The 26,709-nt window shown below is 45.1% G+C and overlaps 2 protein-coding genes across 9 annotated transcripts in view; one reads left to right on the top strand and one right to left on the bottom strand.

The window, feature by feature from the left end:
* Fez2 (fasciculation and elongation protein zeta 2) overlaps positions 1 to 1,510 on the top strand; it is a 41,378-nt gene extending 39,868 nt beyond the window's left edge. For both annotated transcript variants that reach the window (XM_052746303.1, XM_052746302.1), the window contains one exon: positions 637 to 1,510. In XM_052746303.1, coding sequence (XP_052602263.1) covers positions 637 to 653 — 17 coding nt within the window. In that variant the 3' untranslated portion in view covers positions 654 to 1,510. The remainder of the gene's footprint in view (positions 1 to 636) is intronic.
* A 1,329-nt stretch (positions 1,511 to 2,839) lies between these two features.
* The window catches only part of Crim1 (cysteine rich transmembrane BMP regulator 1), a 187,397-nt gene continuing 163,527 nt past the window's right edge, over positions 2,840 to 26,709 (bottom strand). For 5 of the 7 annotated variants that reach the window (XM_052746301.1, XM_052746297.1, XM_052746295.1 and 2 more), the window contains 5 exons: positions 25,989 to 26,210; positions 11,825 to 12,019; positions 9,903 to 10,025; positions 7,026 to 7,216; positions 2,840 to 5,349 (listed from right to left, as the gene is read on the bottom strand). In XM_052746301.1, the coding sequence (XP_052602261.1) occupies positions 5,173 to 5,349; positions 7,026 to 7,216; positions 9,903 to 10,025; positions 11,825 to 12,019; positions 25,989 to 26,210 (908 nt within the window). In that variant the 3' untranslated portion in view covers positions 2,840 to 5,172. The remainder of the gene's footprint in view (positions 5,350 to 7,025; positions 7,217 to 9,902; positions 10,026 to 11,824; positions 12,020 to 25,988; positions 26,211 to 26,709) is intronic. The other 2 variants (XM_052746296.1, XM_052746298.1) reach the window with 2 other exon arrangements.

Below are 26,709 nucleotides of genomic sequence, written 5' to 3'. Positions count from 1 at the left end.
TGTGTCAGGGATTGGGGGAGGGGCCGGTGTGGGCTTGCAGGTACTAAAATGCTCTTTTCCACTCAGCCTGTCAACAGTCACTCTTCCTGGGGACCAGGCATGGGACCCTGAGTGGGAGGGGCTATCGTTGCTCAGAGTGGAGAATGGTGCTCCTTCTCTTGGCTTAAGAGAGACACCTACGGCCTGGCTGTGTAAATATAGCTCCTTAGATTTAATGCAAAGGTGAGAAAGCCAAGGTCAATGACCCCATCTGGCCTAAGATGGAATGGGTCTGCTGGGAGAATGCAACTTCTCACACTGATACCCCCTACAGCCACTGTTGACTTCATTTACGGTACCCAAGACCCGGGCCACAGTATGGCTGCCACTGTCCCAGCCCGTCTTTGACGTCTCCAGAGGCCTGTGCTGTTACAGGACTTGGGGCTGGAGTGACGGGCTTACATCTCATATGGTACCCCAAGAGACATGGCCTTTAGGTGTCTCATTTCTGGAAAATTCTAATAATGTGTCTCAGAGAACTTCTTATCGTTGGTGGTCGCCTTTTCATATACATAGAGCGTGTATGTAACATTTCATAGGTTTAGTTCAGGTGTATGCAGAAGATGCATTTCAACCTGTTTCTTTTCTTTGTTGTAGTTCTGTGTCCTACATAGAGCAGCATCACCTGGAGCGCTTCCCCTCCTGTGGACTCCAGGCTTGACCTCCTGCGGTGTCACTCTGGAAGGTGGCTATCTGGAGTCCCTGCTTTTGGAGACCCAGCACACTTGAACTTGGATTTGCAATTCAGTGTTAATAGATCACGACTTCACTAATCCATCATATTCTAGCACCGAGAGAGCTATGGCACTCTTGAGCTCTGGAGATAGATTTTGGAAAACTTAACCATTGTGAACTGGTTTCAGACTTAGCAGATGGAGGAGAGAGAGGGATAGGAGCTGTGCATGCCGGTACGGTTTCCGTTGCCAGTGGGGCTGTTGGTCTTTGACTTCCTCCATCTGAACTGACTGAAGAACTAGATTCAAGCACTGGGAGAGCCGACCCGAGCTGTTCTCCAGGGATGGTGAGAATCAGTGTTGAGTGTTGAGAGCATCCTGAGAATATTACCTGCCAGTATTGCCCAGAGACTGAGACGAGTGTGGGCTGTTGGGAAGCGGAGCGCCACACTTGCACTACCTTGACCTAATCGTGGATGCCGGACACTGTTGGGAACTCATTTTGTAACTTCGGCCTATTTCACCATTGTTGACTTGTGAGCCATTAGGATGCCATTCGGAGTCATTATGAACGTGGGTGTTCTGTGTCTGTGAAGAAGTGTGTTTTGAAAGAGGTCCATGCCCTCTAAGGTGCTTAAAGAGCTACTATGGTACTGCCTGTTCTCATGGTTGTGTTCAGTTTTATTTACACCTGTGTGCTTTTCTAGAAAAAGCTGCTCACGGCTACAGCACTAATCATGAACACTTTTGCCAGTTTCAATCAAGTCAATGACATTTAATAAATAATACATACTTAAGGGTCTTGAGTCTTTGTTTTTTGCCCTCACAGTGCTGATGCTTGAACTGCATGTAGAATTTACCACTAAGGCATGCGCACTGGGGAAGTTCTGATTAGCCTAGATGGCAGAGTAGGACAGGGACCTTTTGAGATCATACCACACCGCTGTGCAGTGACAGCCATCCTCCTATTTTGCTGGGCAGTGAGAATCTAAAGCGTCATGGCAGCCCCCTCCAAGAGAAAATGAGTGGACGCCTTAGCGTCTTGTGGATGCAGGGCATCTGCGCCCCCTACTCCAGTCAGTGGAATACTGTTGAGTGCTGTAGTTGTAGCTGTCTGAGGTCTGATGGCACTTGGCACTTAGGAGACGGTGGACCTCAGTGTCATGCTTGATAGTGAAGGTGTGGGACTGTTTACCACATCCCATTGAATTGCTGAAGCCACGGTATTAATACTTTAAAAAGCTGATTAGAACAGACATTTGTAAGGTGCCTTAGACTAAAGAAAGAGTTATAAAGATGAGTTTAGCAGCCCTTGACCTGCTTATGACTTATTCTGTGTTGTGCTTCAAATTCCACCTGCTTTCCTATACCCAGTTTTCTTTCAATGGGTTCCCCAATTTTATTTTATAAACATTTTGTTCTTCAGTAGTAAACTGCATAGGAAGCCCCACCAAACAAAAACCAAGCCCGTGGTGACTTAGTTTTGATGGGTGAAGCACCCAAATCTTAAATCCAAAAATGTTTTAAAACCTTTATGAGCACCAACATGATACCCCAAGTGTCATGTGCAAAATTCCACAGCTGGCCGCATGGGGCAGGTTAATCAAAGTGTTACTTAGATCACCCAGATACTGTGTCTGAAAGGTACGTATGTGAAACAGAAATACTTTTCATAGTTGGGTCCCATCCCCAAAGTATCTCACTGTATACAGAGATATTGTAAAAACCTATGGAGGTCTGGTGTTTGCAGTACTTTGGAACAGGGCTATTCAGTTTGTTCTAATGATGAGTACCTTTCCCCCTTTGTGACTGACAGCAGACAGGCCCGCCGCCGCCGGCTGGCTTCTTGTCTTGGCAAGAGCAGCATCCTGTGCAGTGTGTCTAAGGACAACTTTCTGCAGGAGTTCCTGGGGAAGGGCCACCTGCTGTGGGACACCCATGCTTCTTCCTGTTGCTGGGGTGTGCTGACCAGGCTACCCTGTGAGGCCCTTGGCTTTTTACCCCAGGTCAGAAGTGCTTGTGAATTGCGTGGTTTTGATGGAGTGTGTATTTGCTGCCGAGAAGCAGCCTGTAAATCGTCCCTTCTCAGCTTCTCTTGATGAAGACAAAAACCACCACTCCAGAAGTCTGGTGCACTCCAAGTGCTATATGCCCGGTTTATTCTTCAGGAAATTATATTTGTTTTTCTTTTACAAGAGCACAACAGGAACCAAAGTAAAAGAGTAATAGATACAGCACTCAGGATAAATCATATCTTTAAAATAAAAAAAAATTTACACCTTGTCCTATATCCTGTTAGTATTTTCATATGGCCATGATTGAAAAAACAAAAAGCAAGCATTTACAATTTTTTTTTGATAAAGTTTTTTTTTCTTATGCCAGGAATGGATAAATTGTCAACAAAATTTTATACTAATTAGGCTGATGTAAATCTATTTCAGTAACATCATATCATTAACAAATTTATTTTGGAAATAGATAAAAATATTGCCCCTTGATAATAAATCTTTTTTCCTTTGATGCAAACAGCTAGAACACCTTTTTCTTTTTGATATTCTAAGACAAAAAAAATGGTTAATCTTCAGATTAATAAATTAGGTCATTATAATAATAAATTAATTTTTTTTTTAAGTTCAGCAACCTCTGTCCAAGTATTTACAACAATACTTGAAAGTTCCTTTACAAAACAGAACACATTTTCTTTTCACATTAAGCATACTGGGTATCCGTGTCTTTCACAACAAGCATTTTGAAAAGGCAAATCAATGCACAAGTGGGTCATTAGTATAAAAGTGCTAAGAGCTGTTTGAAAAGTTAACACTATAGAATACAGTCAGTTATATCTGAGGCAAACTACAACAAACTTCCAGCTTATTGTGGACAATATTCCAGTAGTTGTTTCAAACAGTTGTTTGAAAAAAAATATATATATATATATCCAGGAGCTGATTAGTGATGCAGATACAAAACTGCCATCGGTGTCTCTGGCCAGTGAGCAAATTGAAAACAGTGAAAGCAAATCCAAACGAGGAAGAAGATTTTAATAAAGGAATATCCTTTCCATAGCAGGTGGGATGCTGGTTGCTCAAAGTGCACACACACCCACGCACGCACGCGCACACCCACCCACACACGCATGCACGCACACACTCACATCTCTTCTTTCCAATTAAACTGCAGATAAATGAGATTGTGTTATTCAAAAAACCCTAAGTGATCAGAAGCATTGCTATGGAATGCCTGTTTATCTGCCTTTGTTCTGGTTAAAAATCTCATAAAAATACATTCAACAGGAAAACATAAATTGTATGTGTATAAATATATATGTATATATATTATATACACATGCACACAAATACTCTTGTTTTTGAAGCATAAGATAGTTACATAAATATTCCTATAATCGCTAAAGTTTAAAGAGGCATCATTATCATTTTTTTGAGCTTCAACAAAGGTGCTTGAATAATATACAATTAAAATGAAGTAGTTTCTATTTTGTAGAATCAGTATATAATAAAGAAAAAAAATCCCAAACAGTCTTAAAAAAAAAAATTTCTTCTTTAAGCTAGAGCCTCAACAAAACTATGAACAACCAAAAACGACAGAACAGAAGAAAACAACGAACAAGGAAGTATAGCCCCTGGAGATGCCTGGTGTCCTCACCCTCGCCCTCCTTCCTGCCACGTGGGAAGTAAAGTTCCAGTGCTCAAGTTAAGAAGTGACCTCATCCTTACCCATCTGCTGTCTCTACTAGGAACTGGCTGATTGGCACGGAAGAAAACAGAAGCAGCAAAAAAGAGTTAAACTGTATATATCCTTAATAACCCGCTTTCGAGAAATGTGGCTCTCCATTTCCCTGGCTTCCTCACTGCCTACTGCAGTTGTGACTGTAAGAAGGGAAACTTGGGCTATAGACAGGGGGGATGGCTATCGAGAGTTCGGATGCGCTTGTCTGGTGGTACGGCAGCTGGGTTGCAAGGCCTTTTGTGTTCCTGCTCATTCAGGCCCAAGCACAGTCTTCAGAGCAACGGAAAAAAAAAAAAAATTCCTCTGGGCCATGAATTGCTTTTTTATTTTCCTGGCTTTCTCCCCAAGCCAAGCTGACCGATTTTTTTTTTCTTCCCAACACTACCCTCCCAACCCATTTCCCCCACCAAACTCTCTGTCCCACCCCCAAATGTCTCTACAGCTATCTTACAAGCAAATATACTTTAGCAAGTTTTAAAACTTTGGTTCTATGAAAACATGTGGTCAGTTATCTTGAGGCCAAGTGGGAATGCTTGTTCTGCACAATGCTGTAGACAGAGCCCATCCCAGTTATAACAGTCCTTAGTGCCGGACACCAAGTCACAATCTGATACAATCCACTAAGCAAGTGCACAAATTCTAGTTTAAAGAGCAGATTTTTTTTTGTCGTTTTCTGTCTTTCAAAAAACCTCATCCATGCTGCCGCCTGCGTTCACACCGTTTGGTAGAAATTGTCTGCCTGTAGATGGTTCTGTTTTTGCATGCTGTAGAAGCCACTGAATCGCGCATCGGGCTCGGCAATTCTTAGCATGGTCTGGGAACCGTCTGCTTGGACTCGAGTGCCTTTCTTGCAGTCCACAGATACCAGCTGATTATTCAAGGAAGATGGCTGTTCAGTGAGAGAGGAGAAAAAGAAAGAACACACAAAGATTTAGCTTACTTCTTTTTTTTTTTTTTTTTGAGATGGGTTTCTTTCTCTGTGTAGCTTTGGAGCCTGTCCTGGAACTCGCTTTGTAGACCAGGCTGGCCTCGAGCACAGAGATCCGCTTGTCTCTGCCTCCCGAGTGCTGGGATCAAAGGTGTGTGCCACCAACCGCCTGCTCTTAGCTTATTTCTATATGCCAGATGGACGGAAACTCAGGACCTCACTCAGGGGAGACAACAGTTTCACCGCATGATGATGGGCAGAGTGTTCATGGGGCACGACGTCTTACTAAAACTGTACCTACACTTCCATTGGTGAAGTGACCTTGTAACTGTTTTCAAATCCCTGGCTGCAGGCTTGCATTTAAGAGGGATGGAAATGGGTAGAAAGTTACCAGGCAGGCAGATTTCAAGGCAAAATAGTGATTTCTAGCGACTGAAGATGCATGAAGATGGCCTCACAGGCCGGGGCCGCTCCTGTCTGTCCCCTGTCGTTTCACTTTTTTTTTTTAATTAAGAAATTGTTTTTATTCGTTTTACATACCAATCACAAATTCCACCTCTTCCCTCCTCCCGCCCCTCCAGCCTCTTCCTCCCAACCCACCCCCCATTCCCTCCTACAAGAAGGTAAGGTCAGCAGAGCCTGGTACATTCAGTAGAGGCAGGTCCAAGCCCCTCCCCTTTTTAATAGTTTTTCCCTAGCCTTGGATAGTGTCGACTCTGCCTCGCGTTGTTCAGTACCATGTTATGACCCAGCCATGTGTCTAGCGTAAAGGCTGTGCCAATGCATTATTCTCTCTCTCTCTCTCTCTCTCTCTCTCTCTCTCTCACACACACACACACACACACACACACACACACACACACACACACACAGAGACCCCCTCCAGACAGTTATTTTATATGCCAGGGGAACCCTAACAGACTAGGGAGGGGAAGTTGGATGAAATACTCAGGTTGTCTAACTGAATGTAGAAGGAAGGGTTAGAGTTGTAAGTCGCTGCTTATTTCCTTAATACACGTTTTTCTTCCTTCTAAACCAAGCATGATTAGGAGGGCCTTGGATTAGAACCAAAGCGTAGTTTTGCCCCTTGGTGAGAAGTCTGCCTCTGGACCTGGTGTTCTCTCAGTGTCTTTACCCTGTCTTGCCTGCCCCTCTCTGCACGCCTGTGCTAAGTCCGCCTGACTTCTTTCCACCCTCAGTAGCATCTTGCCCTCTTCCTGTGATCTCCCTTCTTTCTTGATTTCTTTTCTCTCCCCATTAAAAAAAGAAAAAAGAAAAAAAAATATGACTGAGAAACACGAGATGCTCAAGTTGTGGCTTCAAATATGAATGAGGATTTAGGACTCACTCCAGCAGGTTATCAGCTCATTTAAACACGCTGAAAAAGTACATCCGAGGAGTTGGGTCCATGAGAAGTCAGGACTCATTACCCAGTGGATGATCGGTAATTTACCCAGTGTTCAATCCAGCCCTGGGCAAGGATTACATGTCGGCTTGCTACAGCTTGATAAATACTTGACGTTAAGATTAGCAAAATAAAAATGGCATTGCCTAGTAGAAAATGTATTAAGACAGTTGAGGGAAACAGGAGCGTAGGCACTCTTGGCTTCATCCCTCAAGAGACACTCAGATGGTACCTTAGCTGGTGTCCGGTACCAGCACAGCAGCGGTACCCACTGTTTCTTCTGGTTGATGAGCAGGAATGCTATTATGATGGAGAGGCATATTATTATGGGAACCACAACCGAGACAACGGAGTCCAGGGATGAGTCTTCGCTTGGATGCAGTCTGTTATTATCTCTGTAATCTACCTGGAGGTGACCCATATCTAGGAGAGAAGAGACACACACTTAGTACTTCCACCAGAATTTTAGAGGATTATTTTAATTACACTTCGACTACAGATCAGCAGCACTGGTTTTATTACTTCCCAGGACTTTGGGCTACAGACATGATTAAAATCTAATGTCGAGCCAAAGAGCTCTTAGAGGGTAAATAGGATTAAGCCAAAACTTGCAACAAAAATTTTTTAAAAAATTAAAAAAAAAATAAGAGGGTAAGAATGTTATTGACTGGGCAAGAAGATATTTCCTGTAGCTAGTTGGAAAAATATAAAACACTGAGTAGATTTTTAACAGCGATTAAAATTAGACTAAAAGTTAAAAGCATTTGTTGCTAATATTAAAATATTTTGCTTATAATGAATAAGATTTCAGATGGGCTAAGGTTTTAGTAGGGAAACAGTGTTGTTCTCTACTCAGTGACAAAGGAAGAGACCAGAACCAAGTATATCCTACAGGCAGATGCTAGCTTTCATTAGATCAAACACGAGACCGTTGATTTGATTTTCTAATTTTTTTTTTTTTTTTGTCGGAGCTGAGACCGAACCCAGGGCCTAGCGCTCTAGCAAGCGCTCTACCACTTAGCTAAATCCCCAACCCCATGGTTTTCTAATTTGCTGTGTGCTAAGCAAAGAGGCTTAGTTTTAATAAATTTGTTGAAAAAAAACAAAACACCTTATTTCTTGCCCCGATGAATCACACTGGAAGTATAGGGAGAACAGTAGTTCTTAAGAAAGAGTATTGTTCCGTTCTTCGAAAATATCGTTCTGCGGGCTGGCGAGATGGCTCGGTTGGTTGGGCGCTGACCAGCCTAAAGACCTGAGTTCGATCCCCGGAATCCACATAAATATGTAAGAGAGAACTGACCTCAAAAGTTCTCCTCCGACCCCCACATGCAAACGCCAGACACAAACACAAAACGATACATAAAAAAAAAAAATACTCTAAAAACAAAGGTGCTCTATGGGAGGTGTAACTCGGTAGTAAGTGCTGGCCTATCATGCTCCAGGTCCTTGGTTTGACCTCCAGCACCACAAACACCAAAACAAAACCACAAGCCAGTTGTAGAGAGAGATATGGAAAGGGCACTAGTTTCTGAACTTTTAATGTTATTTTATTCCAAGTCAACCATTCTAGTCAGGTTGTCTGTGTGTATCAAGGGCCAGTGAGTGAAAGATATACAGGACTTAAAGTCCAGAGGAATTGCTCTTAGTCGGTTCTGTAAACTCAGCTTTTACAAAGCGCAGCTCTGTGGTGTTAAGGCTATGGCTACCGAGCTGCTGAATGTGTACTCGGGAGAGGGGGGAAGGAATGGGAGAGGATTCTGCTCACGCCAGCCACTACAGTGGGTAATATTCTACAGGGAGACAAAAAAGGGAAGGAGAGCAGGAAGGAAAATGCCTCTGAGAAAAGTATCATTTTATTGATGGATTAGGTTTTAAATACAAAATGAATAAATGCAGGACTGTCTTCCCACATCCCGGATGATACCAGGAGTGGATTCAGGCCTATGCATCCTATGTGAAGATTAAAAAATTAAATAAGAAAAATCCTGGTGAAGAACTGAGGGTCTTTACAAACTTTAGCCTTCCCATTCTGTTAGGATGCTAAAAATCACATCAGGAAAGTTAACTTTGACATCCCATGAACTCCGAGAAAACACCAGAAATAAAAAATCATCAATACCACTCACACCTTTCGGACCAAGACGAAATGAATTACCAAGGAGAAGCCTGCATTTTCCTGCTCTGGGACTTTTAACAGATGCTATGTAATGCACAGGTCCCCAGCAGACTATACCTGACTCATCAGCAGACTATACCTGCTCTCATGACTGGAGGCCCTCGCCTCCAACAAGAGCACATATGCTGAGTGTCTGAACATACAATGCTAAATGTACATCCAGTTACAGCAAGCTCACAAGGAGCCAGAACTCTGGGTACAGGGGTTTGGCTCTCTGGTCATATGCCTTGCTCCAAAGATAATGTTTATAATGTCTAAAGTAACACATCATTAATCTCTCGAGCAACGAACGTCGCTTCTTCCAAAAGAAATAGAAAAGTTGCACAATGATCTTGAAAGCATGCTTGGAGTCAACAGGAGGCAGTATCAAACCAGGGCTTAGCATAACTTTAAGCTTGTCTCCTTTTAGAGAGAAGAGGTGACGGGAATTCAGCTGTGGTTTGCCTCTTAGCTGATGAGAAACAAACTCACCTGTTTATCATACACAACTGAAAAGTAGAAGGAAGGAATGAAATAAGTCTGTAGAAATGAATTCTATAACCAACTTTAACCATGGGGTGAAAACCTGGAAGAGGGATGCTGCATGCTAAGTGCAGGTCCCCAAGGGGGCGGTGAGGAACATTATTCCTCTGCTGCGTTCATTCACGTACATTTCACGTCAGGCTCTTCTGACTAAGAACATATTCTTTTCCCTCATCGCTAAGCATCAGAGCACATTGGACCAGGAAGGAGGCATTTATCCAGTGATCTGTAGACAAGTCTGACTAGTGTTGAGGTGTTTAATACACTTCAGTCAACGTCTTCCAAAAGATAGTGAACTTTCATGAGACATTTGAAAAGAAAGTTTTTTTGTTTTTCTTTTTTAATTAGAAATAAACATAGCAGATCACAAAGAAAACAGGACAGATCTCCAGTGACTTCAGTGTTTACCTCTGGGGAGATGGATGATGTCATTTTCACTTGGGGTGGGCCACATGGGAGCCTCCAGGTCAATCTCGCCACGATGATTTTTCTTCTCGATGGGTACATTGGTCGGCTCTGGCACATACATTTCTAAAAGAAGAAAGCATTTCATGTGAGAGATGATTCGTGAGCTGCCTATGGTTGGTCTTAATACCCTTAATCCAAATAGAGCCTTCAAGTCAACGCCTTATGTCCCAGGAGGTGGCCAACTCGCTTTCCCCATTTACACAGGTGATGCCAGCCAGAGGCTAGGTTTGTGGTGGTGGAAGCGTTTCTCAGACTCTATTCCACCAGCTTTTTCTCATGTCAAACGTTGGCTTTATAGTTGTGTGTGTCACAGGGACACTGGCCTCTGTCTCTCCATGATTTGGTTCTTTGTGTATACCACCCCATTTCTTCAAAGGTCAAATTACCACCCTCCGTTGGACAATCAAGGCCCTAAAAAAAAATCTTAGTCGCCATTTATCTTTCCCATCTGCTTCTAGAATTCATCACTCTAAGGGCACTGGCCACTCAACCTTTAACGTCTTGCTCAAACCCTTTCCCTGTGACGCACCCCAGGGCCACAATGCTCTACGGTGAAACCTTATTAGAAGCTTTGTCCTCAAGGCCTGTGCCAAGAGTTGTACAGCCGTTGTCTCTAATGCCCTCTCTGTTCCCCGAAACACTGAAATTGCTCTTGTGTTGGTTACAATAGACTTTTGCTTTTGGCCCAACTCTACTGGGTCAGCTGAGGAGGGTCTGGGAAAGCAAACAGGAATGCTAGGGAAGATCCTGAAGCCAAGCGCAGCAATTTTCGGGTAGGTAGGTCCAAACGGCAGCATCAAGCATCGCCGTTCACCAAGCATGATGAGAACCGAGAAGGACTTGTGCATTTATCATTGTTATTATTTTTTTTTAAAGGTCGATGGACATTTTCAGAAACGCTCAGATAGGCTTATCTGTGTGAGATCCGACAAAAGACCAATAAAATTCCATTAAGCATTTTTAAAGTTTTATAGTCTAGCTAGGTGTACTTCCAACCTGACGTGGGCCCTGAACAGAAAGATCCATTAACATGACACTGGAAGGAAACAGGAGCATCAAGGTGAGGATGGCAAGGTTCCTGTCTCACTCAGGGCCTCACCTGGATGTGAGAGGGAGCCCATGTGTGGTCCCGACTGCCTGGGGAGTCTCTGGTGTGCATGGGATCGGACTGGGAACACTGCCCAGAGGCTGTCCCGGTGAAGGCTAAGACTCTGCACTTCTGGGATTAGGGCAGGGGATAAAGGAGCCGTTTTGGCAGGAGGCACAGGGATAGAAAACTAGAAGGCCAGGGGGAGGGATCCGGGCAGCTGTGAGGACTCAGGTTTGAAACTGAGAGGTTGAATAAAGCAGTTGATGTGAGGGAGAAGGACGAGAGGATACACATTGGGGGTGTGCTCAGTTGTTATGTTACATGTGGGAAGAGAAGGGTTCAGCGGAGGGGCTGGGAAAAGACTGATAAAGATGGTGGTGGGGTACGGGCTAGAACTTCGGAACTGAAAACCAGATGATCCAGATCTACCTTCTTTACCTGCAAATCTTCCATTTTTGTTCTGATAAGACGTTCATGTAGCACGCCCTTCTGTGTTCGATCTTAGGCCCCTTTCCCTAAGCTGGCCCAACACAGCACTAAAACTGTGTTTACTCTGACAAGAGTAGGTGCCTTGGATGGGTTGGCTATCCCCCTGCGTCTGCACCCCACTTTAAGCATCGAGTATGCAAATTAGAAGAGGTACAGCCTTCACCAACACGGTCACAGTTTTGCAAAGTACCCTGAGGTCTTTTGTGTAGGAGCGTTTCAACGGGGCTGAGCCACTCTCTGGGTCCTATCTGGTCGAAAACAGGACGATGGCTTAAATAAATACCTGGACACATCGGGCAGCAACTCCCTTCCACCTTGATGGGTTCGGCGCAGGGCAGAGGAGGGCAGCTGACAGTGGAGCAGAGGGTCTGGCCTTGCAGGCAGTAGCAGTGTGTGCAACTATCAATGTCCCACCGTTCCTCGTCGGCATAGGTCTTCCCGCTGAAGTGACACACCACCTTCTTTGGAATGGTGTCTTCTAGTGAGAAAGAAGAGAACACGGTGGGCTGGGCCGAGTGACCGCACAAGCGTCTTCTAAGCGGGAAACTAAAGGGAACAGCTTGACCCACTTGGTAGGATGCTTGACGATGTCCAGAATCTGGTGAACCATGTGTTTCTCCAGTCCCAACACGGCTGTCTGCCATTCTCATGGACCTTTTCTTGTGGCCAGCAACTGACCAAGGACCACAAAGGCTAATGGAGAATACCAACCGTAAGACCCTCCCAGGAATGCTGCTCACTGGGCAGGTGTCTTTAGGCTGTTACCCACAATGTGATGCAGCGAGGGGGGGGGTCCTGTCTGGGCACAAGTACAGAGCGGGACTTTACCGATCCCCATTGCCATCATCAATGTACACCATGCTGGGGTGAGAACGGCGGCACGGTATGACCACAGCAGCCTAGAGAACTGTTCCCTTCACCTTTCAGGGGCACTGCATGATTTCTCACCCACCAAGGACATGTCTACCTCCAACACAAATTTACTTCATTTAACCTGTTCTCTCAACACCAGCAAACTATGGTTCTCGAGAACGAAATATGCTTAAAAATTACTTTGTTTTCGAAATTTTCATCATCTCCTGATATCCCCATTTCCTCCTTATGACATCCTTCCCCTTGCGAGCTCCCTTCTCTTCTTAACTTATTCATGGGATCCCATTTAACAGGTAGTTTGTTTTCCCTCTGGAGCTTAGGACGGCTGGCCCCCGGGGGTAAGCCAGATCAACAGTTCAGCAGCAAGGCAGCTTTGGTCTGATCCATGGAGAAGCCCTGACACCAGGCCAATGACTGGATGGATGACGCCTTCAAATGTGGGGCCATTTTGGGCTTGGATTCTAAAGATTCCACCACGCACCACTGGGCGCCGGGAATGGCAAAAGGTCCTTGGGAAAGCCGGGGTGCTCAGGGTTCAGTGTTCCTCCTGGGAGGGAGGCCCTGAGAGGCTCTCGGGGGGGGGGGGGGCCTAAAATGTTCACTGGCCAGACACAAAGGACAGAACCCAGAACATGTAAGCAGTGGAATAAAACCTGTACCATGCACCAAAAGGCATATCCCCGCTTCTCAACCTTTTTCGACTGTTTCATTACTACCGCCTAAAGCTCAACAAGGGACATTTTTGTAGTAATGAGAAATCCATTTTACTAAAATGGTATTTGGTTATCAGTCCATGTTCCACACTAAGTGTTTTGGTGAATCATCTATTAAGTTAACAACTCATCTGCAGGCTCTCAAACCAAATTGTGATACAAGTGTTTGCGAACACGGAATCCTTCAAGGAGGCAACTTCAAAGAAGATATCTAAAACGTGCACGGGGGAAATGGGCGGGGCAAAGCTACACAGGGTGCTCAAATCAGGAAGTGTTCTGACCCGCCATCATTGCATGGAAGGATAGTTTTGGCTGTGGGATCGAGAGTCTGTTGTGCAGTGACCTTGGAAGGAAGCGATCCTTCCCAAAACAATACTACTGCCTATGTGTTACACAAACTGTAACGTAGTTGCGCTGAGGGAGAAGCATTACGGAGCAGAACTGCAGCCACCGTAGTACTGAGTGAGGAAAATGGGAAAGAGAAGGCTCAACCCTCCCTTGACCCAGCCTGGCTGTCACCTCCCTGCATCTTACGTTGCTGGCGCCTCTGCTAGTGTTGTTATGGAGGAAGGGAATGAGGTACCACGACAGAAGGGCTTTTGTGCGAAGGGGTTCAACTGAAGGCCAAACACTGAGCTCTGTGCTCTTAGGGTCGCAGCACAGACACTCACCACATCCTAAGATATTTAATAAATCAGTGCTACTAATGCTTACAAACCAATATTGGCTTCCAAATGAGGGTGAGAAGTTAAAGATGGTAATTATGTGTTCAGCATCGTGGTGAGGGCATCCACACATTTAACGAACGCTCATCACAGTGCTCATGTAGGCAGGACCTTGACCCAGAAGCCTGCCCAGGGTGGTGGAGGCAGCCTTGGGGCACCCCCCTCATCAAAGCCCAATGCAGTTACCACCACTGGTACGAAATAAATACAGATGGACAGTGTGGAGGGCACACTCCACAAAACTCTGCTGCGAAAGTGAGACTTCTTCCAGGACTGCACGCTCGGGCTTTCCCTTCAGCAATGAAGAGGATGTGATAGAGAGAAAGCACCCCAGAAAAGGGTAGTGCATCCAAAGGCGTGGTCTATTAGCATAGGGAGAAGTACCAGGGTGTCTGGTGTATGTGCGCATGCGCGCGCATATAGGTGTCACTGGAGATGAGTTCTAAAGTGGACAACAAAAAGTTTTGAATCAGTTGAGACCTTTAGATCCTTCCTATAGAGTGGGGAGGGTCCTTCTTAGTTTATTTCAGAAGGAAACTGAAATGAACCTACATGGACGTCTGCTGTGGGATGTTCTGTATGGCAAATGTGTTGCTAATTAGTCAATAAATAAAACACTGATTGGCCATTGGCTAGGCAGGAAGTGTAGGCGGGACAAGGAGGAGAATAAAGCTGGGAAGTAGAAGGCTGGGTCAGAGAGACACTGCCAGCCGCCACGATGACAAACAGCATGTGAAGATGCTGGTAAGCCACGAGCCACTTGGCAAGGTATAGATTAATAGAAATGGATTAATTTAAGCTGTAAGAACAGTTAGCAAGAAGCCTGCCATGGCCATACAGTTTGTAACCAATATAAGTCTCTGTGTTTACTTAGTCGGGTATGAGCGGCTGTGGGGCTGGCAGGTGAGAGCGATTTATCCTGACTGTGGGTCAGGCAGGAAAACTCAAGCTACAGACGTCCTAATGGGGTAAGATAGACCGGGGATGTGTCCAAGAGGATGTGATACCGGCCTGGGTTTGGCAGAGATAGTGAATATGGAAAGGAAACGGTGAGGCCTGAGGGGTTTCTGTGAAATTACTGTCAGGGTACAGATGAGGAGGCAGAGTATGAGGAATCATCCTGCTGCCTTAAGAAGTAAACAGTTAGCGGACTTGCAAGAGGTCAGGTCAGGCCTTTCCAAACAGTCCCTGATATGCCTGTGGATCTTCCAGACTCATAGCATTGACCTGCAAACTCTTGGCTTCTTTGGGTGACCATGTCCATGAAACTGTCGCTAAGCTAGAAAGGGCTTAAATGTCACTAAGGGTAAAAAGTGGGACTTGAGCAAGTCACTGACAGCTCTAGTAAGAAAGAGGGTGTAGAGTGATGGACAAAACCAATGTGAAACACCCTTCACCTGTCATGAAAATGCTTATAGTCTACCCTTGGATCCAGTAACTCTACTGCGTATAATCTAGGCTATGGAGATAGAAAAGGCCTAAACCAGTGGTTTTTAACCTGTGGGGGGGTCACATATCAGATATCCTACATATCAGATATTTACATTACAAGCCTAACTAGAAAAAATACAGTTATGAAGTAGCAAGGAAAATAGTTTTATGGTTGGGACTCACCACAACATGAGGAACTGTATTAAAGGGTCGTAGCATTCGGAAGGTTGAGAACCTCTGAACTAAAGGAAGTTGCTCATGAAGACATTCATCATAATATTAATTGAAACAGCAAAAAAAAAAAAAAAAAAAAAAAATCGGGGGGGGGGGGATTGTGCCTGACAATATGAAATGTTAAAAAGACTCATGATAAAATCAAGCTAATACTACATGGGACTGCTGTGAAAATGCATTACGTGCTGTAAATGCAACCAGGTTAGCATAATTATAATTATAGTTGTCTAGAAAGATGGAAAGTTAATGGTAATTGCTACACTTAGGGGGAAGGGTTTTTTTTTTCTTTTCTTTTTTTTTTTTTTAGGTTTTTCGAGACAGGGTTTCTCTGTGTAGCTTTGCGCCTTTCCTGGATCTCGCTCTGTAGACCAGGCTGGCTTCGAACTCACAAAGATCCGCCTGCCTCTGCCTCCCAAGTGCTGGGATTAAAGGCGTGCGCCACCACCGCCCGGCAACATTTTGACTTTCAGTTTTGAGTCCTCTTTTTTTTTTTTTTAAATTTATTTATTTATTGTGTATACAATGTTCTGCCTGCATGTACGCCTGCAGGCCAGAACAGGGCTCCAGATCACATTATGGATGGTAGTGAGCCACCATGTGGTTGCTGGGAATTGAACTCAGGACCTCTGGAAGAGCAGTCGGTTCTCTTGGCCACTGAGCCATCGCTCCAGCCCCTCTTTTCTTTTGAATAGGGAAATTCATTACTATTGGCTAACACATCAAACATATATGAAATAGAAATCTCAACACTCTGTCCCCCTCTCATGTAGTACCAACGTTAGCCACGTATACATAAGAGAATATGGAAGCGAGATGCTCAGACTTAAACATGGTGTTTTCTGAATGGCACTCACCCACTGAGAACAATGTCAACAGACTAAGAAAAGCATGGGCAGTGCCAGGGGTGTTGGATGACAGACAGCATGACATAGTGCCTAGGACAATACTCATTCAGTGGCTGGATGGCACCGCAATCGAGTCTAGACACAATCGAGTCTAGAAGACTAGTTATGAAATGATACAAGAGAAGGAAAAAGTACCTGAATATTTTGAAGGCAATGGGCTCAGTCAAGGACTCTGGGCCACACAATAGGTGAAATTAAAAAGTCTCACTTAGGGCCGGGCAGCGGTGGCGCACGCCTTTAATCCCAGCCAGCATTCGGGAGGCAGATCTCTGTGAGTTCGAGGCCAGCCTGGTCTACAGAGCGAGATCCAGGACAGGCTCCAAAAAAATTACACAGAGAAACCCTGTCTCGAAAAACAAAACAAACCAAACAAACAAAAAATTCACTTAGTTACCCAAATACTTTTCTAAATTCCATGAGGACTGAAAATTCAAAGTAGCAAAAGGACCATGAACACAGTGGAACCCATTATGCTAGCAACCCACAAAGAGACCTGGGTTCAGTTTCCCAGAGACAGAGTCAGTCAGAGTTTCTGACCCTCTAAATGGTGTGTGTGCCTCTACAGAATTATTTCCCCGCAAGAGTGGGCTGACTACTACGGGACCTGGATGCCTGGCCTTCTTCACCGCTAATCATTGTTCCACTCAAGCTCTACTCACTCATCGCCGAGGACCTCAGAAGCATGTCACTTTCAGCTTCTGTTCATCGGCACACGACTCAAGTCAGATTTGAGATCGGATGTGAAAGACTGGGCGCGAAGATGTTCTGAGCACAGCGGCTGCCAGCTGGAGACAACACCTCTGAGGTTGGCTCCAGTGTGCACCAGGCTCTTGAGGAACTCTTCGAGGTCACGCAGTACACTCAGAGCTCAGCAAAAGTTAAACTAGTGTCTGACTTCAGGTGGGTCAGAGTTAGTACACTCTCTGGTGTGCAGAGGCCCCAAGTGCACCTGCTAGTCACCGATTCATAGGGAGCCCTGTGCCAGGGAGACCATTCCTGCTCTCGCTTGCAAAGTCCATTGAACCAAAACATCAAAACATGTCACAGCCAATGAATTTTGTTTCTCCAAATAGGGTATAAACCCAAGCCACGTTGTGCTAATGAATCTTCAGGTGAAGCAAATAGACATGACTCTTGCTTTTTTTTTTTTTGTTTCTCGAGACAGGGTTTCTCTGTGCAGCTTTGCGCCTTTCCTGGAACTCACTCTGTAGACCAGGCTGGCCTTGAACTCATAAAGATCCGCCTGCCTCTGCCTCCCGAGAGCTGGGATTAAAGGCGCGGACTCTTGCTTTTGAGACAACTGTAACTAGCTTTACCAGGGCAGCTGCCATCTGCCCAGAAAATTGTAAGATAGATTTTGGTTAATGAGTTTTCACAGAAACACTTTTGCTTTTTACTATGTTTCTCTTGAAAGGTTAGTGAAGTTGGTAGAGGTCTGATAGTTATAGAGCACACGGTGGTAGCTGGATGGACCACGGGTTTCAGAAACCTTTGGAATGGGAAGACGGGGCAAAGTCTATGCACTTTGAAGGTCTTTATAATCAATTAATAAAGACATTGTCACTTTCTTGTAGGAACTGCTTAGCCTAACCGAGACTACATATAAAGGCCACTGTCAGCACCTGGCCTGAGGAGGAATGCAGAGTTACAGACTCAGTTTCTGTGTGGCTCTTGGGTGCATATGCTGTTTGAGTCTTAACCACTGTATTGACCCCGATCGCTCTGCTTTCACTGGCAATGACATCATGTGCTTCTATTACTCAACACCTCGTATTATTTATACCTTCCACTTACTTGGATGACTCCTATGTGCCAGGCACCCAGATAAATATTTCACGTGCGTCAATTCCATTTGATATCCACAGCTCAGAGGACAGGGTCATTGTTTCAATTCCACAGAAAACTGAGGCACGTGGAATTAAGGTCACTTGTCTAAGGTGTGAGCGCAGGAAGGGTGGGGCAGGAACTAGAGGGGGTTTGGCTCTCCAGCCCCTGCATGCCTTCTGTCTACCAAGCATTGTGGCATGACTTGGGGGACTTTGGGGGTCACTTTCTGGGCAGGTACTGGAGCCACATAAACCAAAGCCATTATTATTCAATGACTCTGGGAAATGGAGATCTCTTTCAACCGAGTAGCACAGCCTAGTTGAGGAGTAGAGACAGCACGGTGGTGAGGACTCCCAGGCCGTTCTGGAAGTTTCCCTCCAACATCTCTCCCTCTCACAGTTATAGTCTCCTTCCCTTCTCTCAGAGGAAAATGACGAGAGAAGGAAGACATTAGGTACGACACTGATATATAGTAACATTGACTTTTAAAACAAGTATGTTAGGAACATATCAACATCCCAACAAACAGGATCCTCTTTGAAGCAGCCCTTGCAGCTAACATCGTATTCTGAGGACACCGCCACAGCTTCAGGCAGCTTTGGGCTTTTCCATGGGCAATGGTACCTACTAGGGCCAATTTTGGACATATTCAGGTCAGACAGTCACTCTTGCGTGGTTAGACCTTGGTTTGGTAAGTTGTGGCATTTTGCTTCCTCAGCCTGGCCCCCTGTCTCACCCATCAGATCCAATCTGGAATGGCTTCATACAGGTAAGGATTTGTTGTGTTGCCACTGACCACATGGTGAGCCAGGGGCACACTCTCTCTCCTCTCTGTCTGCAAATTCAAGCAACGGTATCTTGTACCACCTAGGACCACATTAAAAAAAAAAAAAAATGCGCCGGGCGGTGGTGGCGCATGCCTTTAGTTCCAGCACTCGGGAGGCAGAGGCAGGCGGATCTTTGTGAGTTCGAGGCCAGCCTGGTCTACAGAGCGAGAACCAGGACAGGCACAAAGCTACACAGAGAAACCCTGTCTCGAAAAAACAAACAAACAAAAAATAATAATATACAACACCTTTTGGGAGCAGAGCTATAGAACTCAGTGTGGTTTCCCCTCCATCTGTCCTGGATTCTGGTTATATAAACGGGCAGAACCGGCAATTCATTCTCTCTAGGCTGAATTCAACTGTTAAAACTTGACGGTCTCACGTCTTTTCAAGATAGAACAAATGCTTTAACAAGCTGTGAAGGCTGGATGGACCTGGTTTTTACTACCCGAGCTGTTTTGGTTACAAGATGAAGTTCATTAAGGGCCGCCATGGCCAGCAGCGCTTTCTCCCTCTAGCTAGATTCAACCTACAGTTTCATGGACTCACATGAACCCACAGGCCTGGCCGACTCTGACCTACTGCTGGACATATGAGCCTCTGCAAAGGCAGTTCTTCCTGACTGCTTCCCATTTCCTGCACGGAAGGCTACAGAACCCTAAACCTACTGTAACCTACATGACAGTACAGCTTTCAGTTTCTGCCTTGGAGATAACCTTCTCGGACGGACACTTCGGGTTCTAATTCTGTTCTGGTGGCCATGGTGTGGGAGTCACTTCCTGGGAGGAAGTTAGGCAGCTTTAGAAATTGCATCAGTTCTTGCAAATCTCTTGCCACAATCAGAGTCCGGAAAAGTAATTTACTCTGGGATCCTGGTGGCCAAGAAGCTAAATGTGGCTTTTGCTTTATGTAGTCCCATGTTGATATCAATGAAGCAGAGTCCCACTCTGGGGCATCTGTTCCTTCCCTAGGTATTGAGATGCAGGCACACTGACAGTATTGCCTCAGTAGTGAACAGGGCATATTCCCTCTGGGACACGCTTCCAGAACCACAGGGCCTTACATATAGTGGACACGCCAGAGGACTGGATCACAGCATTCCACTTAGTGTGGTTACTAAGTTTGAAATCTGAGGTGTGTGTATGTAGTTTAGCATATGTCTGGATATGTGCACATGTGTGTGCTATGTGCATGCATGCGTGTGTGTGTGTGTGTGCGCGCGTGTAAAGAGGTCAGAGGCCAATGTCAAGTATCTTCATCTATCATTCCCCAACTTATATTTGATTATTTCTCTTACTGAATCCAGAACTCCATGATTGGCGTTCTGTTTCCATTGCGATCTATCTCTTTCTTTTCACTTAAACGTCTTGAATGCTAATTCTGACAGTGAGGGTGACAATCTGGGGCCACTGGGACTGGTAGCTGAAGAAGGAGTGGAGGGGATGCAGGACACTAGGAGAGCATGTCCTCCACAATCAACAGTTGCTGTCCTGGGGTCACAGTGAATACCACACGAATCCTTCATGGGCTTCTCACATGACGTTAGCTTCTGAAACCGAATTTATGGATCCCCTCTTCTCACTCTGACAATGTCTAAAGGAAAGTGAGATTTGTAGGTAAAGCTCTGTCCCCAACACAAGTGTTACAGAGAGTATGTTATTTCTACTTGGGCAACAGAAGGGACCAAAGAAATCATGGGCCTCTAAAGATGAGAAAAGACAGGAGGAAGACCACCACTAAGCATCATTATTGGGTTCTCATCCTTCAGAAGGTCACCACAGAGAGACGCTGTGCTGGCCTCTCTCTTGGAGAAGCCATAAGCTCCACTCCACGTGGAGACAAACGCCATTATATGAACACTACTTAGATTGGCTGCAGTCTGTACTGAAGAAGCAGGGTACGCTCACATCTCCACACCCAAAATGGCTTCACTTCATGGGCAGAGTACCTTTGAGAAGCACGGGCTTCCTCTACAGGAGGCAACTAAGGTAGACTGTATCGTATCACCAAGATACAGAGCCAGCATGTTTCAGTTATGATCCTAACTCTGGCTCTAAAGCAAGTTCCCTAAAGTGTGCACAAGTTTTTAATTTTAAAGAAATACATCGGAATATCAGATTCTAGTGTCCTAACATTATGACTTGAAGCCACGTAACCTTAACTCCACGGATTCTGTAGTTTATCGATGCAGATGCCAACAGCTATTATATGTGATTCTGACTGATATACACGCATACAGAGGTCTAAGAAGAGAATGTTTTGATCCGTCAGCCTGAAACATGCAGAGCCTAAGCACAAGGGATGCTGTGCAGCAGACAGGTGTGGTACAGAACACAGACCCTCTCTACCAGGGAGACATTCTTCTACCCATTCATTACACGGCACAGTTACAGCACTACGGGACACCCAAGCCAGGGCAGCTTGACTCCTTGTGACAGTGCCACTTCAAATGCTAGTTCTGACTAACACACGCAAGTATGAAGTATGACTGTGTGCTAAGGAGACAGAGGTACAACGAAAAAATGACCTGGTGGAAGGAAACTATTCTTTTTTTTTCTGGTTTTTCGAGACGGGGTTTCTCTGTGCAGCATTGTGCCTGTCCTGGAACTTGCTCTGTAGACCAGGCTGGCCTCGAACTCACAGAGATCCGCCTGCCTCTGCCTTCCAAGTGCTGGGATTAAAGGCGTGAGCCACCACCGCCCGGCGAAACTATTCTTTAATAAATCATGTATCAGAAAATTCATTTCCACAGATCTTTAAAGATCCCCATTAAAGATATTCTGAAGTGACTCTAAGTCATATAGAGAGTATCTTAGCTGTGTTCATATGCAAGTTCTAAGCCACATCTGTTTGTATTTTATGAATTTAATAAACAAACAGTTCTTATGAAAAAATAACTCATGTTTCACAACTTCTTAAATCAAAGATTCACTGACTCAGGGATTTCTAGCCTAATTCTCAGTGTGTGACCTAAAATATCAAGTAAAGTAACACGTAACTACAAATAAACGCATCCTTACCAACCCATAATTAGGCAATATTCTAAGCAAGACTTCCGGCTCGGCTTGCAGAGTGGCTCTCTTCTCCTAGAACAGCCTGGTGGTGGCACACCTCAGTTTCCCCGCTTTCCAAAGCTGACAGGGAACTAATGCAGGACCCCAACTGTCAGGACTAAGGATAGTCTTTATAACCAAAGGGGTGCTCTTTCCGTGGAATAGGCGACCTGGAAAAACTGAACCACAGGCCTACAAAGGGTCCGTGGGAACACTCCTGTCCTCCTTGCCAAAGCCGTGGGCAGGGTTAGCTTCTTCACAAATACGGTAAGCGCAGATGGGGTGCTGGACAGTGGTTTACTCCTTTGCTCTCCCTCAGGGGAGTCATGGAGCCAAGATCTCACTCAGCCCTGAAGGACTTTATTCCTCTGGACAGGAATGAGAGGGGGCACAGAGTCTGTGGCCAGCAGCAAAGTGAGGGCACTTCAGAGCAGCCTGGGCTCTCAGGGTGAAGGGCATCATGACGGAGGGATCTAAGAGTTCCAAGGACCCACCGATCCTGCCTGCCGGGACACAGCAGAATCACCAGCATGCTGTTTCCTACTTGATTCACACCCATGCTATCGTCTGAGCCATCTTTACAGTCAGAAAGCCTCTGAAAATACAACCAAGGCTTGTGTGTATTTATGTAGGAAGACAGAATACAAAAAAAAAAAAAATTAGAAAAATCAATTAAGATGCTCCATTAAAATGATTGGGTAATTACTACTTAGTTTCGTTGGAGTAGAAGGATGAATTCCCTAATGATAGGTATTATAAGCAATTAGACAAAGCTGCTCACTTTTCAAAATTAATCACCAATCCTATTAATTATGTCTGTATTACACATCCTACTAAATTAGCACACGTAATAGGAGGCCTTCACACATCAAAGGAGAACCATTATCACCGCACATTAGCGCGCAGATAATTTGGCTGAAAGGAACACAAACACTTGTAATTAGAAGCCTCCTTTTAGTAGGATCACCCACTTTTCATTACACTTACGCGGAGAAAAAAAAATGAAAATTCAAAAGGAAACATGAACAAACGTCCTGGTTTTGATACGAGGAAAAGTTGGTTTCACAGCAGCCGTGAGGTGGTTGGAGCAACAACGACTAACCGTCAGGAGACCTAAGGCTACAGCCAGCGGAGAGGCCCTGGTGATCTGGGCGGTCCCGATTGAGATCTACAGGATTCGGAGGACCAACAATCTGGGGTGAAACTGAGGACGCCCCAAATGGGACCCAAGGCAAACGCTGGTTCACACTGCTCTCTGGGAAAGCAGCTGGGTGCTCTACAACGTAGAAACAATGGCCTGTCTCATTGGGTTCTCTTTTCTAGATGACTACGGATCTGCAACTCAGGCACAGTGGTGAAGTACTTTCGGGAAGGCTGGCTTGGCTCACGCCTGGTGCCTCCGTAGAGGGGTCAGGCTGATGGGAAGCTGGGACAAATCAGGTGGTAAGAGAAAACACCCCAAGATAAAATAGGCAAGTCAGACTGGAACACCCCCCCCCCCCCCCCCCCCCCCCCCCCCCCGAGTTACTTCACGAACTCAACTTCCAATGCCTGAAGAGCAGAGCCACATGAGAATGGGAGTAACTGAGCAGGAGTATTTACAAAACAAGTGTGGCACAGGCAAAGGCGGTGTTAATCAGGATTGCAAGGACACAACCACAGGTGTGAACAATAAGATCCACGAATACAGCAGAAGTTGCGGCTGCCAGCTAGCAAATCTCTCATGGTCCCTTCAGATGAGTCCCGGGCTTCGAGACTACAAGTGAACACACACACATCAGTGGGTGAGGGACGGCTGTTGTACAGGGTGCTGGAACACAATATGCACTTCGTCTAGGAACCGTAATTTAACGAAAGTGCTTATAATCTAACTTAAAACCCAAATCGCCCATTTTGGCCGAATAGGTAGGTCTTCCTTGCCTACATTAAAGAAGAATGCATAGTCTAAATGATTCAGGAATTGAAGAGTTTGAAAAAAAAAAAAAAAAGCAGAAGACAGGAAATACTAAGGTCGGAAGGTTTCTTGCCACAATTTGGGGAGTTGTTTCTGTGAGAAAGAGAAGGGATTTACCATTCTCCCGTGAAAACTAATTTACAACTGAAGTAGTAATTGGCTTTAGGGATGAAGCAACAACACAATGGGATTTTCAGTTGAACAAAACCCTCTGAGAATTTCAACACAAGAGAAATTTGTTATGAGATTCGCCCCCTCCCCCCCTCCCCCCCAAGCTAACATGAAATTCTTAGGCCATCTGGGCTCTGATTTCCCAAGGATTAGCCATGTCATCCCGGGTGGTTCATTCATTCTTCCTTTTGTCATTGGGGTTCTGGTATGTAAACGGGACACTACCATCTACTACTCCCCTGTGAAGAGTGGAGAGTATCCTAGTTGTCACATCTCGGCTTTAGATGATCACCAAAGGCAGTGTGCCATTTCTTGTACCAACTTTAGTCAGCTCTTTGAAAAGTTAAGGAGCTAATCTGGATGTACATCTTGATCTATTTTTAGTTCCATTTAGGAACAATGCTTCCGGGTATCTCTTCCCCACGGGGAAATCACCATCCCCCCCAGTTTCTGTCGCCATTCCTGATCCGTAGTTACTATGACATCACAATTATACATAGTCCTCACTCAAGAGCATTCTAGTTGAAAGGATTAATTACACAGAGAGAACTCAGCTTTCAAGACTTTATATTATTTATATATATATATATATATATATACTCAGTATATGCATATATATACACACGTACTGTATATATATATATATATATATATATATATATATATATATACACACACACACACACACACACACACACACTCAATATATATCACTGAGCATATCTAGCTTTGTAAAATTCCCAAGACCAGCATTCTGTGTCCTGAAACTCTTTCTTCTTTCCCAGGTATTCCTCCAAATACTTGCAATGGCTTGTGTCTAGAAAGCACACGAACCCCACTGGCATTAAGTGCGCCATACCTCTAATTAATTAACAACGGGCACATGTTTCCATTTGCTACTCTGATTATGGGTTCACTGTGCGGCTGAGAGGTGTCTTGTCTCTCCTTTGACTTTAGGTGGCAAAAGCAATAAAGAGAGTGAGAGCCTTGGGAGCCAGGGCTGTCCCTGATTAGAGGTGCCAGCTGTCTCGGCTTTCTTTCTGGTCCCCAGAGCAGCATCTGGCTCATAGCCACAGGACCAGTTTGGAACGGCCATGTGAGGGGCTAATATCCCTATGTCCTCTGCTTACAGGATGTGGCACCATGGGCCACAAGGAGGAAAGAGAACGATCAGTTACTCAGGCCTCCCTCGCTCTGTGCTGAGGCCACCAACAAGGACAGCCACGTGGCTTAAACAGGATCGTTTCACGGCCCCATAGGATAGGAAAAGACCAACAAATAGAGATTTAATGAATATTTCATAGTGAGCTGGTCTCCAGGGAGAGGCAAGTTTTATATAATGAACATTCTCTAATATGGAGAATAGTATTGGGGGGGAATGTGTGACTATCAAAATAATCAGGTAGAGAGAGCAACGATATTAAAAACCCAGAACCGGCAAAGGGTCCCGATGGAATGCAATGGCGCGCTATAACGCCATTACGTTCGGAGACAGCTTCTATTTATTCTTCATGCATTCCATCTTGGGAAGCACATCTCCCCCATCTTTCCTCTGATTAATGTTCCCACATTGGGTCTGTATGGCATACCAACCAGAAAAAAAAAAAAAAAAAAAAAAAAAAAAAAACCAATTTAAAAACACTAACTGATCTATGCAAATGGCTGCCAATGTCAATTTAGTGGTCACTTGGAGAGACGAAAGTTGTTTTTTTTTTTTTTTTCCCTCGATCTTACCTAGACAGTAGGGGCAACACTGGCCTTTCCTCAAAACAGGTCTTTCACAGGACACGGAAGGGCAAGACTCAGAGTAACAGCTAATCTCGCTATCCACGCACACGCAGCTGGTGCAAGCGTCAGGCTTCCAGGACTCAGCGGCCAGGAATATATCCCCGTCGTCATTTTTGCAGTAACTAGGCACGCTCTCATTATGGGATGTGGAAGGCTGGAGAGGCTCATCTGGAAACACGAACACACAGGTCAGCAAAGACAAGGCTGCAGGCTACCCACGACGTACACAGCACAGTTAAGGGTCAGACTTACAAAGACACTCCCCGTCTCTAAGGCGCTGGGTGCCTCATTAAATAAAAAAAAAAAAGGCCAGTCGTAAAATCAGGGAGCCTGATTCTAGCAAGGTCTTGTATTTTAAAAACAGAGTAACAATAGCAAAAGACTTGACGGTGAGATTCTGTCAGGTGCTCGCCCAGGGTCTGCTCAGGCCTTCTTCCTTACCTTAAGCAAAGTCTTCATTTTCTTTGGAGGCTCACACTGGATCAATCAGGAAACCTTGTTCCTGCTTTCCCAGGCTCCCTTGCAACCCGGGGGGTGAGGCATCTGATCTAGCTGCAGCTCGGGGCTAATAAAGGGATTTCTAGGGTCGCTTCCACTTTTCTTCCGAGGGTGGAGGCCCTGCCGAGACCCTCCTTCCACGTTCTCCCTAACCTTGAAGAGGGCGCTG

This window comes from Peromyscus californicus, unplaced genomic scaffold (assembly GCF_007827085.1).
Source record: "Peromyscus californicus insignis strain IS unplaced genomic scaffold, ASM782708v3 Scaffold_1__1_contigs__length_55948999, whole genome shotgun sequence".
NCBI classification, from domain to species: domain Eukaryota; kingdom Metazoa; phylum Chordata; class Mammalia; order Rodentia; family Cricetidae; genus Peromyscus; species Peromyscus californicus.
This window is presented reverse-complemented; position numbering and strand designations above follow the sequence as displayed.